The 13,217-nt window shown below is 44.8% G+C and overlaps 1 protein-coding gene across 2 annotated transcripts in view; it reads left to right on the plus strand.

The window, feature by feature from the left end:
- The window catches only part of galnt14 (UDP-N-acetyl-alpha-D-galactosamine:polypeptide N-acetylgalactosaminyltransferase 14 (GalNAc-T14)), a 155,756-nt gene that overhangs the window by 127,620 nt on the left and 14,919 nt on the right, over positions 1-13,217 (plus strand). For both annotated transcript variants that reach the window (XM_089021906.1, XM_089021907.1), the window contains exons 6-7: positions 3,098-3,219; positions 7,815-7,902. In XM_089021906.1, the coding sequence (XP_088878032.1) occupies positions 3,098-3,219; positions 7,815-7,902 (210 nt within the window). The remainder of the gene's footprint in view (positions 1-3,097; positions 3,220-7,814; positions 7,903-13,217) is intronic.

Genomic DNA, 13,217 nt, shown 5'->3' on the forward strand with positions numbered 1-13,217 from the left:
GGGGGTGCTGGAGCCTATCTCAGCTGTCTTCGGGCACTTGGCGGGGGACACCCTGAATTGTTTGCCAGCCAATCGCAGGGCACACAAAGACATACAACAGTCACTCTCACACTCACACCTTGGGACAATTTGGAGTGGTCAATCTGCCTGCCATGTTTTTGGAGTGTGGGAGGAAACAGGAGGACCCGGAGAAAACCCACGCGGGCCCGGGGAGAACATGCAAACTCTGAAAAAAAACAAAGTAGCAAAAGTAAAAGTCCGCCAAGGTTAAACAAAGACATACACAATGCATGCAGCAACCAAGCAGCAAACAATGAACCGACAACGGATGGTCGTGCCGGGTGTCCTTTTAAGTGACAGTGATTATAACGACCAGCACCTGCGAGGCTGCCGGTAGGGCTGATGTCGCTACCCGTTGATCGCCAATCTGATCGGGACGACCAGCACCTGTGCAGGTGCAGGCAGGGCCGACAGCGCCCCCCGTTGGTCGCCAACCAGATCATGACAGATACATTGTAAGAATGAAAATTGTAAAGAGCAGTACATTGGGGAGACTCAACAAATTCTCAAAAAATACTTTATCAACATCGCAGGGATAATACTAGTGGGCCTCAATCGGCAGTACATTTGCACCTAAAAGCTAGCAATCACTCATTTGACGACAATGAGGTTAAAATCTTAGCGAAAGAACATAGATGGTTTGAAAGGGGAGTAAAAGAAGCGATTCTCATAAAACAACTAAATCCTTCATTAAACCGGTCTGGTGGGGTGAGGTTCAATTTGGATCCTTCATACAATAGCCTGCTTAGGCAACACAGGTTAGGCAATATTCGTAATGCTGTAGTATTATTGTAGTATCAAATAGTAGTCTTGGTACATCACATAACGATTCACAATCGCGTTATTTATGTGTTTTGCTTCTGATTTCGCCATCAACACGGATACAAAAAAGTACCCAAAATGCATTGTGTGTCGCTTACTCGGACAGGGGCGTTCCAGATGTGACGTCACGTCTGGAATCGCCACCAAGTCGAAAACAAGACTTCCTGAATACTCATCGCCAGTCTTAAAACGTAAAATGCGGTGGAATCTTTAAAATACGCACTGTAGAAGTCATTTCAAGTGATTTTACAAATTATGGACGTATCTTGTCCGGTGGACTGAATGGTGACCTTCAGCCTTTTCCCTTTTCCCGTTCACCTTCTTTGATGACAGGAAGGCGAAGGCGTCCCACACAGTATCACTGCCCACCTTCATTGCATCATGCGCGCACACATGCGGCCAATTTTCTCCATTTGGTTCATTAACATTTTATGACTTCAGGTCGTCTTTCTTGATTGTCTTTTCAATGCCCATAAAAACACGCAAGCCAATAACTGCTTGCCGCACACACACAAGCAGTTGATAAAAAAAAAAAAAAAAAAAAAATCCCTCATTCTTCATTGTTTCTCTGTGCGTGCATGTGTGTGTGCGTGCGTGCGTGCGTTCACCCAACCAGAAAATAAAGCCTTATTGAGGATGAAATGGGATTTTAAATTGGCTGAGCCTCAGCCCAACGGCACCACATGAAACTTCTGACAATGTCACAGACACGCACACACACGGTTTCGTGTCAGTGAATGTTGATCAGAGCATTTAGTTGAAACAGAATAGAACACGGGCTTGCCTAACAAGCTCATTTGCACATGCAGGCACGCAGGATGCTGACTCACTTCCTGTCTGCTGTGGCGCGATGGTCCTATTAGAAGGTTATATCCCCGTACGACAGCAACACTGAGTGGCGGCTCGGAAGCGAAGATGCGTACAGAAGAGATGACAGATTTTTATGTTGCGCTTGTCACATACTCAGTGTTCAAAAACACACAAAACTGACGCTAACTTAAACTAGACTGAGTCGACGATGGATGGATGGATGGATGGATGGATGGATGGATGGATGGATGGATGGATGGATGCTTGGTTGGATGGATGGATGGGTGGGTGGGTGGGTGGATGGATGGATGGATGGATGAATAGATAGATAGATAGATAGATAGATAGATAGATAGATAGATAGATAGATAGATAGATAGATAGGTAGATAGATAGATAGATAGATAGATAGATAGATAGATAGATAGATAGATAGATAGATAGATAGATAGATAGATAGATAGATAGATAGATAGATAGATAGATAGATAGATGGATGGAGAGCTATTTGGATAGAGAGCTACTTGGATAGATAGAGAGCTAGTTACATAGTTAGATAGAGAGATAGTTAGATAGTTAGACAGAGAGATAGTTAGATAGTTAGATAGAGGGCTAGTGAGATAGTTAGATAAAGAGCTGGCTAGTTAGGTGGATGGACAGATGGATGCATTCATAGATGGATGGATGGATAAATGGATGGATTGATAGATGATTGATGGATAGATATATAGCATGTGGACGGATAAATGGATGAATAAATGAATGAATGAATACATACATTAATGAATAAAGGAATACATAAATTAATTAATGAATAAATAAATAAATGAAAGAATGAATACATGGACAAAGAAATAAAGAACTAACTAACTAAATAAATAAATAAATACATGAGAGTAAAAATAAATACATAAATACATGGGTATACAAATAAATAGATAGATAAATAGATAAAAAAATGAATAAATAAAAGAAAAAAAGCTATTCACATGGGTATACAAATAAATAAATACTAGATGGATAAATAATGAATAAATAAATAAAACAAAAAGGGCTATTCACATGGGTATACAAAGAAATAGATAAATGAATAGATTAATAAATAAATAAATAAATAAATAAATAAATAAATAAATAAATAAATAAATAAAAAGGCTAGTTGTGTTAAGTTCATCCTGTGTACTTGATATCTAATTTAAACCAGATTCTTTTCTTCCAGACAGTGTATTGTAGGTGTTCAAATACCTGACATGTTTCGGCGTATACTTCCGCCTTCGTCAGAGTGTCCGACACTCCGGTTTAAATTAAATAAAAAGGCTATTCTGGAAAAAAAGATATAAAGTGAATAAAATGAAAATGAAGAAAACGGAATGAAAACGGGTAGTTGACATTGGTGTGTGTCCAGGTCTGATCCGGTCTCGGGTCGTCGGTGCCGATGCGGCAAGCGCCAAAGTCTTGGCTTTCCTGGACAGCCACTGTGAGGTCAACAAGGACTGGCTTCCGCCCCTCCTTCACAGGATCCAGCAGGTCTTCGCCTCGCTTCGCTTCCCTCGCCGCAAAGCATGCGCCTCCTTGCCTTTCCAAACTTTGCCAGTCTACTTCCTTTAATTGAGATCCTCATTTCTTTGCTTCCTCTTTCTTCATTTTCTTGTTTCTTGTGCATTTTTTCATGCTTCCTTCTCAACAGGCTTTTTACCTTCGGTGTTCATTTCTGTTACTTGCTCACCTGACCACTCTCCTCTGCATCTACCCTCCAAACCACAGCAAGATTTTTTTTTGACATTTCCGCTCTTCAATATGCGTATCTCTCACGTCCCTTTTTTTTTGTAACATCTGAACATGCGTCATGCATATTCATCTAAGTGGGGGTGTGCGTGAGATAGAAGAGTTATGCATCACGCAGCGTTGGCGGTCTCCTGTTTATGTCGAGATGGAAATGCGGGTGTTGTAGATGGAGGGACGTGAGTTCTTGAAGGGAAACTTACAGAACTAGTCCAGAATTCTTCAGCCCGGATTATCACCAGAACCTCATCCTTCCACCACATCACCCCCACCCTCCAAGAGCTCCACTGGCTCCCGGTCAAATATAGAATCAACTTTAAAATTCTTCATACATTTAAAGCTATCCATAACCTTGCCGCCCCGCATACCTATCCGATCTTCGAATTTCTATTCTCTCTCGTTCCCTCAGATCCTCTTCCTCCCTCCACCTCTGTGTGCCCCCCTACCCATATCAGCACGACGGGGGACAGAGTGTTCAGCTGCTCTGCCCCCAAACTCTGGAACTCACTTCCTCCCAACATTCATAACATTACTTCTCTTCCCACTTTCAAATCCCATCTCAAAACCCACCGATTTAAAATTGCATTTTCTGTGTAGCTCTCTCTGTTGTTTCTATGTATAATTGTATTTTATTTATTATAGTACTTATGCTTGTCTGTGACTGTAAAGTGTTCTTGAGAGCTTTGAATGGCGTTTAAAATAAAATGTATGTATAAAATAAAATGCCCGAGAGCCCCTTAGCTTTGTATTAGCCGCAAAATGGGGAAAGTCCTTCTTTGCTTAACTGATACCAATAATGGATTAATTAACTCATTCACTGCCAGACGATGTACAAAAATGTGTCCATTCCAGTGCCAGTGGGTGTTTGTCATTTTCACTCAAATTGCAGGACCCACAAAATATTGACTTTGAGGACTACATAAACATTCAATGCAGCGTTAAGAAACCTCTTCTTTCATTAGAAAAAAAGAGTTAATTCCTAAATGACTGTATATGGGTCTGGAGTTATATGAGGTGTAAGTGGGGATGGCTGTATAAAAGCTAATGCTGCCCTCTCGTCGAAGGGAAAAAACATTGCCAGAGGCTTTACCAGCACTTTATCGGCACCCCCCCCGCAAGAAAAAAAAACTAAACCCGAACAAATTCGGGAAGGGCGCTCCACGTCATATTTTCAATTCCGTAATAAATTCGGGAATGGCAGTGAATGAGTTAATCAACCTGATAAAATAATAATCTGTCCACTGTCGTAACTGTTGTCCCTGAAAGACATAAATTGCGAGAGACGTGGTTTAACCTGAAAAAATATTGAAGCTAAGTCACAAGTGGAATCTCAAAAACTGAAGACCTGATTTTACTCATTCACTTCCATTCCTGAATTTATTCGGAAATTGAAACGATGACGTAGAGCGGCATTCCCAAATTTATTCGGCTTTTGGTATTTCTTGCTGGGGGTGCCGATAAAGCGCTGGCAAGACCTCTGGCAATGCTTTTTTTTTCCTTACACGAGAGGGCAGCATTTCCATTTTTTTTCCATGTTAGCGCTTTGTTTCAGTTTCAGCTGTTGTTAAAGTGCTATGTAAACCAATATGCATGTATTGCATTGTATTTCGGACAGCCGCCCTCATTTCAAGCTCATATAACTCCAGATCCATATAATTTAGGAATTAACTCTTTGTTTCCTGATGAAAGAAAAGAGTCTAAGTTTTCTTACGCAGCATTGAATGTTTATGTAGTCCTAAAACTCAATATTCTGCGTGTCCTGGAATTCGAGTGAAAATGAAAAAAACCCTTGATTTGTTGTAAAAGCTGATTTCATCTCACAACAACAAAGACAAGCAAATATTGTTGGAGATGATGGTTAGCTTGACGGTTGAATCAAACTCGTCTCAGCCGTTTTTCAAAAGAACACGAAAGCGTGCAACTGCTTTTCTAGAGGCCGACTGTGAAAAGCGGACACAGCCGATGTCCTCTGCATGCCCAGGCCGTAGCTAATGGCCCGCGACCGTCCCACCTGCCGGCTAATATTATTGGCGGTCGTTTAAGCGCGCTACTGGTGGCACACACCGCCATAAAAGTCGCCAGCTGCAGACGGCCTTTCATCCCCGTGAAGAGGCGACGGGACGCCACACCCACTTTGGAGCCGGTCCACAACGTCTTTTAACGGCCACTCGGGATCTCATTTAAAGGTTAACGGGGGTGCAAGTGAGCCGGAAAGTTACAAAGGTTTCGCCGGCCGATCTTTTATTGGATGTCATTGGGGAATGTCAGGATGCCTTGAGCTCCGTCTCATATTAACAAGCTAGACCTGCACCTACAAGACCCATTTTACTATCAATGTACAGTATTTATTTATTTATTTATTTATTTATTTATGGTGCACCGGAGTATAAGGTGCACCCTGCAATGAATGGTGTTCAGTGATACCTCGGTTTACGAACGCTTTAGCTCAGGAACTTTTCGCCTTATGAACATTAAATTCATGGGAATACAATCTTGGCATACAAACTACAGTAAAGTCTCGTTATATCGATATTCAAGGGAGTCCGAAAAAATATCGATATAACCGGGACTATCGATATAGACCCTGTTTGCATGTAATTTTCTCCGTGCGTGCATAGAAATAGTATCGATATAACCGGGACTATCGATATATCCGATATCGATATAACGAGACTTTACTGTAGTTTCCGGCAGACGAAGCAAACCACACAGCGCCACGGCGGCTGGCGAACTGGTTTTTGGCGGATGAACACCAAACCACACAGTCGAACAGTGCCACAGTGGCTGGCGGACTAGTTTTCCACATGTCTGCATCCTTTGGATGCAGACATGGTTTGCTATCGAGTGGAGCACTATTGCTATTATGAGACTGAAAAACACCCCACCACAGGCTAGTGTTAAGCCTAAATAGACATTAAAGAAAATTATGATTGAGCAGAACAAGGAGATCACAGTGGCTGGCGGACTAGTTTTTGTCACCCCGTAGTTTGTCATCGAGTGGAGTACTTTTGCTATTATGAGACCAAAAAAGACCCCACCACATGCTAGTGTTAAGCCGAAGAGGACACAAAAGAAAATTATGGTAGAGCAGAAGATGGAGATCATAAACACGAACGAGGTGTGCGTTTGTGTGACTTAGCGTTCCAGTACCAGTACGCCATTGCTATCATCTTTAAGAACTAGGGAGCTATTATGGGTGTTTCTGTGTTGTCTCAGTAACGGTCTCAGGCAATAGAAGAGGTTGAAAAATTACTTTTGCACACCCACTTTCTTTAAGTGCACTGACGTGGTTTGTTATGAAGTGGATACTTTAGCTTTTTTGGGACCGAAAAGGACCCCACGGCAGGCTAATTTTAAGCCGAAGAGGGCACAAAAGAAAATTAAGGTCAAGCAGAAGAAGGAGATCATCAAAAAAAACAAACGAGGTGTGTGTTTGTGTGACTTAGTGTCCCAGTACCAGTATACTAAGTCGACCATTGCTACGTGTGGCTAACGGTGTTGTTGTGTTGTCTAAGCAATGGTCTCAGGCAATAGAAGAGGTTGAAAAACTTCTGTTGATTTGAATTAACGAAAAGCAGCTCGCAGGAGACAATGTGAGTGAGGGTATTATTACCGAGAAAGCACGGCAGCTTCATTCGAATATCGTCAAGAGGCAACTACATCAACGGCCATCAGAAAGCTAAATACAATTACTTTATTATACTGTACAGTTTAGTTTTTTTAATTACAATACCATAGCACATTTATTATACATAAAATAAGGTATATTTTGTGTCATTTTAAGGCTTATTTAGTCGAAAATTATGTTTTATGGGGACCTGGGAACAGATTATTCTCATTTTAATGGTTTCTTATGAGACGTACATGTTTGTCAGTCGACTTTTCGTCTGACACACACTTTCTGGGAACCAATTAGCAGGCAAACTGCAGTACACCTTCAATGAATGAAAAAAGGTTTCCAAATATAATATATAAATAGATAAAACGTTTCCCAAATAAAAGGCACTCAAATTGTCAGGTTGTAGTTGCACACTACGTCTTCTACAAGGGGAAATTGAGTCGGTGGCTGCTAACAGTAGTTGCGAGACCTGTTGTGGCTCAATATTACTTCACATACAAGGCGCACCTGCGTATAAGGCACAGGGTCATCTTTTGAAGAAAATGAAGGATTTTGGATGCGTCTTATACACCGGAAAATTCAGAAAATGGGTATTTATTTATTTATCTGTTTGTTTGTTTGTTTGTTTCGTATTTACTTGCACTTTTCCAACCCTGTCATGAGTTGAATGGATGTCCATGTTTTGTGTTTTTTTTTTGTTTCACATTTGTTCTCCTTTCAGGACCCAACCAGGGTGGTGAGCCCCGTAATTGACATCATCAACATGGACACCTTTGCTTACGTGGCCGCCTCAGCTGACCTACGGGGAGGTACGCCAACACCACTTGGCCATGTCTTCACCTGCAATTATGCAACTATAAATAACACAGAAGTGAGGTACAGACGCTCCCCACCTTACGAACGAGATATGTTCCTAGCGGTCATTCGTAAGGTGAATTTGTTCATAGGTTTCTTCAATGCTATATTTTGCATGGAATGTATGTTTAAGTGGGCGGCCCGGTAGTCAAGTGGTTAGCACACCGGCTTCACAGTGCAGAAGGTCACCGGTTCGCGTCCCGGTCCGGCCTCCCTGTGTGGAGTTGGGTTTTCTCCGGGTACTCCGGTTTCCTCCCACACTCCAAAAACATGCATGGCAGGCAGATTGACTACTCCAAATTGTCCCTAGGTGTGAGTGTGAGAGTGACTGTTGTACGTCCGGCCTCCCTGTGTGGAGTTGGGTTTTCTCCGGGTACTCCGGTTTCCTCCCACACTCCAAAAACATGCATGGCAGGCAGATTGACTACTCCAAATTGTCCCTAGGTGTGAGTGTGAGAGTGACTGCTGTACGTCTTTGTGTGCCCTGCGATTGGCTGGCAACCAATTCAGGGTGTCCCCCGCCTCGTGCCCGAAGACAGCTGAGATAGGCTCCAGCAACCCCCGCGACCCTAATGAGGAATAAGCGGTACGGAAAATGAGATGAGATGTATGTTTAAGTCAAACACTGTCACGGTTTGCAAGGTGGTGATGGCAGTTGTGGATCCCAAAAAGCAGGCAGGAGGAATCAGCAGGTTGTATTTGAGAAATTGTATTAAAATAAAGTCAAAAGGAACAAAATCTAAAATGTTAACATCATTTGAGCAGAAAAATACAAAGTATCAGAAGTAAAACCAAGAGTATAAGTCTGCCAAGATGAAACAAACACATGCACAGCTTACAATGCATACACAAGCGAGCCGGCGTTCTCGTCAAGCTTCGGCAGCGTGGATTTCGAACGCCGCTCCCATCGATCCACCTCACTAATCTACGCTCACTACCAAACAAGATGGACGAACTTCTGCTTCTCACAAAGACCAATAAAACGTTTGCCCGCTCTGCTGCGCTGTGCTTCACTGAGACTTGGCTCAGTGACCGCCACCCGGATTCCGCACTACACCTACCCGGATTCCGTCTCCTTCGGGCCGATCGTGACACGGAGCAATCGGGGAAATCCAAAGGCGGTGGACTATGCTTCTACATCAACGAAGAATGGTGCACCGATGTCACGATGCTCGACGCACACTGCAGCCCTGGTTTGGAATCGCTGTCTCTCAACTGCAAGCCATTCTACTCGCCACGTGAGTTCGCTTCCTTTATTCTCGTTGCCGTGTACATCGCGCCACAAGCTAATGCTAACGCGTGTATACAAACGCTAGCGGACCATGTAAACCATCTCGAACTAAAATATCCAGAATCACTCCTGATCATTTTGGACGATTTTAATCAAACACGTTTGAACCGTGAACTTCCCAAATATAAGCAGCATATTGACTGTTTCACCAGAGGAGAAAACATTCTAGATCATTGTTACACAGCACTCAAAGGCGCATACCGGTCTGTTGCGCATGCAGCATTGGGTCTTTCTGACCACTATTTAATCCACTTAATTCCCACATACAAACAGAAACTCAAATGTGTAAAACCGGTAGTCAAGACAGTTAAAACATGGACAGATGAAGCAAAGTTATCGCTACAAGAATGCTTAGACTGCACTGATTGGAGCGTCTTTGAAATTTCAACGGGCACATTGGATGAATACACAGACACTGTAACATCATACATCAGTTTCTGTGAGGACATGTGTGTACCAACAAAGTCCTTCCGCTCATTCAACAACAACAAGCCATGGTTCACTCCCAAACTCAGGCAGCTTAGGAAAGAGAAAGAATCCGCATTTAAAAGCGGCGATCGAGCAGTTTACAAACTCGCCCGAAACAGGCTGACGAAGGAAATTAACATCGCAAAGAAAAGTTATGCGGAGAGGCTTAACATACAGTTCTCCGCTAACGACTCTGCATCGGTGTGGAATGGCCTGAAAGCAATAACAAATTATCGTTTACCTTCCCCCCAAGCAGTGTACAACAATGGTATGGCTGATGAGTTAAATACATACTTTTGCCGATTTGAAAAGGACACCACCATTTCCCCGGTCTGCCAACCATTACCAGAAACTACCGTATCTCCGCCCTCTGCCCTACAGATCCACGAACTGGACGTTAGACGGCTCTTCAAGCAGCAAAAGATCAAGAAAGCTGCAGGACCTGACAGAGTGTCCCCCTCCTGCCTGAGAGTCTGCGCTGACCAGCTGGCTCCGGTCTTCACACAAATCTTCAACAGATCCCTGGAGCAGTGTGAAGTCCCATCCTGCTTCAAACAGTCTACTATCGTCCCAGTTCCAAAGAAACCAGCACCCTCGGGATTGAACGACTATAGACCTGTCGCTCTGACGTCTGTGGTCATGAAGTCCTTTGAACGCCTCGTGCTGAACCACCTAAAGAACATCACCGGACCTCTGCTAGATCCTCTTCAGTTTGCCTACCGGGCAAACAGGTCTGTTGAGGATGCAGTCAACATCGGACTGCACCACATCCTCGACCACCTTGACAACACAGGAACCTACGCAAGGATCCTGTTTGTGGACTACAGCTCTGCGTTCAATACCATCCTCCCAGAACTCCTCATCCCCAAACTTCTCCAGCTTGGTGTGTCCCCCATGATCTGCCAGTGGACCCTCAGCTTCCTGACAGGACGGACACAACAGGTCAGACTGGGAAATATATCATCCACAACACGAACCACGAGCACTGGAGCCCCGCAGGGATGCGTCCTCTCTCCATTGCTCTTCTCTCTCTACACGAACGACTGCACTTCAACGCACCCAGCTGTCAAATTCATAAAGTTCGCAGACGACACCACGGTCATCGGTCTCATCAAAGACGGCGACGAGTCTGCGTACCGACAACAAGTGGAGCAGCTGGAGCTCTCGTGCAGCCGTCACAACCTGGAGCTGAACACGCTCAAGACAGTTGAGATGATGGTGGACTTCAGGAAACATCCATCACCACAGCTACCCCTCACACTATCCAACTGCCTGGTGTCAACCGTTGAGACCTTCAAGTTCCTGGGAATCACAGTCTCCCAGGACATGAAGTGGGAGGTCAACACCAACTCTATCCTGAAAAAGGCCCAACAGAGAATGTACTTCCTGAGGCTGCTAAAGAAGCATGGCCTGCCACAGGAGGTGCTGCAACATTTCTACACGGCTGTCATCGAATCCATCCTGTGTTCTTCCATCACCGTTTGGTTCGGGGCCGCCACAAAAATGGACAACATCCGACTTCAACGGACAGTTAGGACGGCGGAAAAAATCACTGGCACCGCCCTACCCACTCTCGAGGACTTGCACACTGCAAGAATCCAAACTAAAATCCTACTGGACCCTCCGCACCCTGCCCAACACCTTTTCCAGCTACTCCCCTCAGGCAGGTGGTACCGATCCATGCGCACCAAATCCAGCAGACATTTAAACAGCTTCTTCCCCCAAGCCATTAACTCATTGAACTCTTTCAACAGTAGCCCAAATGGAACTATATAGTGCCACTGAGCAATTTTTTTGACAACGATACTAGTGCAGCGTGTTCTACCGGAAACAAATTCCTTGTGTGTCCTACATACTTGGCAATAAAGATGATTCTGATTCTGATTCTGATTCTGACAATGCATACAAATGCATACAATGACCCGACGCCGAATGGTCGTGCCGGGAGTCCTTTTGACTGCCACTGATTGTAACAACCAGCACCTGCAAGGCTGCAGGCAGGGCTGACAGCGCTAACCGTTGGTCGCCAATCCGAATGTGGCAGTCTGCCACTGATCGGGAGAACCAGCACCTGTGCAGGTGCAGGCAGGGCCGACAGCGCCACCCGTTGGTCGCCAACCAGATCATGACAGTACCCCCTCTTCAAGGGACTGCTCCCAGAAGTCCCAAAAGTCTCCTAAACGGTCCAATTCGCCAGGAAACAATGGTGGAGACGGCAACCTTTGCCTCTCCAGCATATGATGGGTGGCGGCCTGATGGGAACGAGACTCAGCCTGACGTGGCCAAAGACGCGGCGCGGATCGTCGTAGGCGTGAGTGCGATCCCTCTCGCGCGTTCACGTGACGATGCATGGCTCAACGCGGACGTCGCACTGCCAGGCTCAGGGTGGCACCCTGGACGGCCGTATGGGAACAGGTCTCGGCCGGACGTTGACGTGGGCGTGAACTGCCCGGCACCGGGGAAACGAGACAAGTCCTTAGCCGCTTCAGGATCCAGCGGTGACTGGGGTCTCGGACTGACGTGGACGCGGGCACGGCTCGTCGTGGATGCGACTCAATTCAACATGCACTACGACGCGTGGCTAGACGTGAGCGTGCACTGCCAGACACCCAGTGTCACCCTGGACGACCACCTGCAAAGAGGTCTCGGCCGGACGTTGACGTGGACGGCTCGTCGAGTGACGCAATTCAAACTCGACATTGGCTAACGTGGACGTTGCACTGCCAGGCACAGGGTGGAAATGAGACCGGTCTGTTGTACCTTCGGGATACGATGGTTGGTCGGGTCATTCTGTCACGGTTTGCAAGGTGGTGATGGCAGCTGTGGATCCCAAAAAGCAGGCAGGAGGGAGCAGCAGGTTGTATTTGAAAATTTGTAGTAAAATAAAGTTAACAGCAACAAAATCTAAAACGTTAAAATCATTTAAACAGAAAAATACAAAGTATCAAAAGAAAAACCAAGAGTAAAAGACTGCCAAAATGAAACAAACACATCCACAGCATAAAATGCATACAGAGTCCTTTTGACTGCCACTGATCGGGACGACCAGAACCTGTGCAGGTGCAGGCGGGGCTGACAGCACCACCCGTTGGTCGCCAACCAGATCATGACAACACTGAACTGGGAAGTATAAAACACAGACGCTCGAACAGTCGTAAAATAAATGTACACCTACTGTAGTACGTCGATGAGAAGGTTTCTTCAGCCGTCATCTGTGCAAATTTGAAGGTTTCGGACGTTTCGCCTCCTATCCAAGCGGCATGTGTACATGTAAGAGATGGAGAAACAGGCCCTCACATCCTTCCCGGAGATAAAACCTAGACACTGGTTTAGATATGTGGACGATACTTTTGTCATAATTTAAAAACAATAAATTCAATCCTTCACAGATCACCTCAACTCTGTAGACATCAACATTAAATTTACTCGTGAGGACATTAAAGAGAACCAACTAGCCTTCTTGGATTGTAAAGTAATTATAAAAGAGGACAGAGCGCTAAAAACAGAAGT

The sequence above is a fragment of the Hippocampus bargibanti genome, linkage group LG19, assembly GCF_051943395.1.
Source record: "Hippocampus bargibanti isolate YZ-2025 linkage group LG19, ASM5194339v1, whole genome shotgun sequence".
Taxonomy (NCBI): Eukaryota; Metazoa; Chordata; class Actinopteri; order Syngnathiformes; family Syngnathidae; genus Hippocampus; species Hippocampus bargibanti.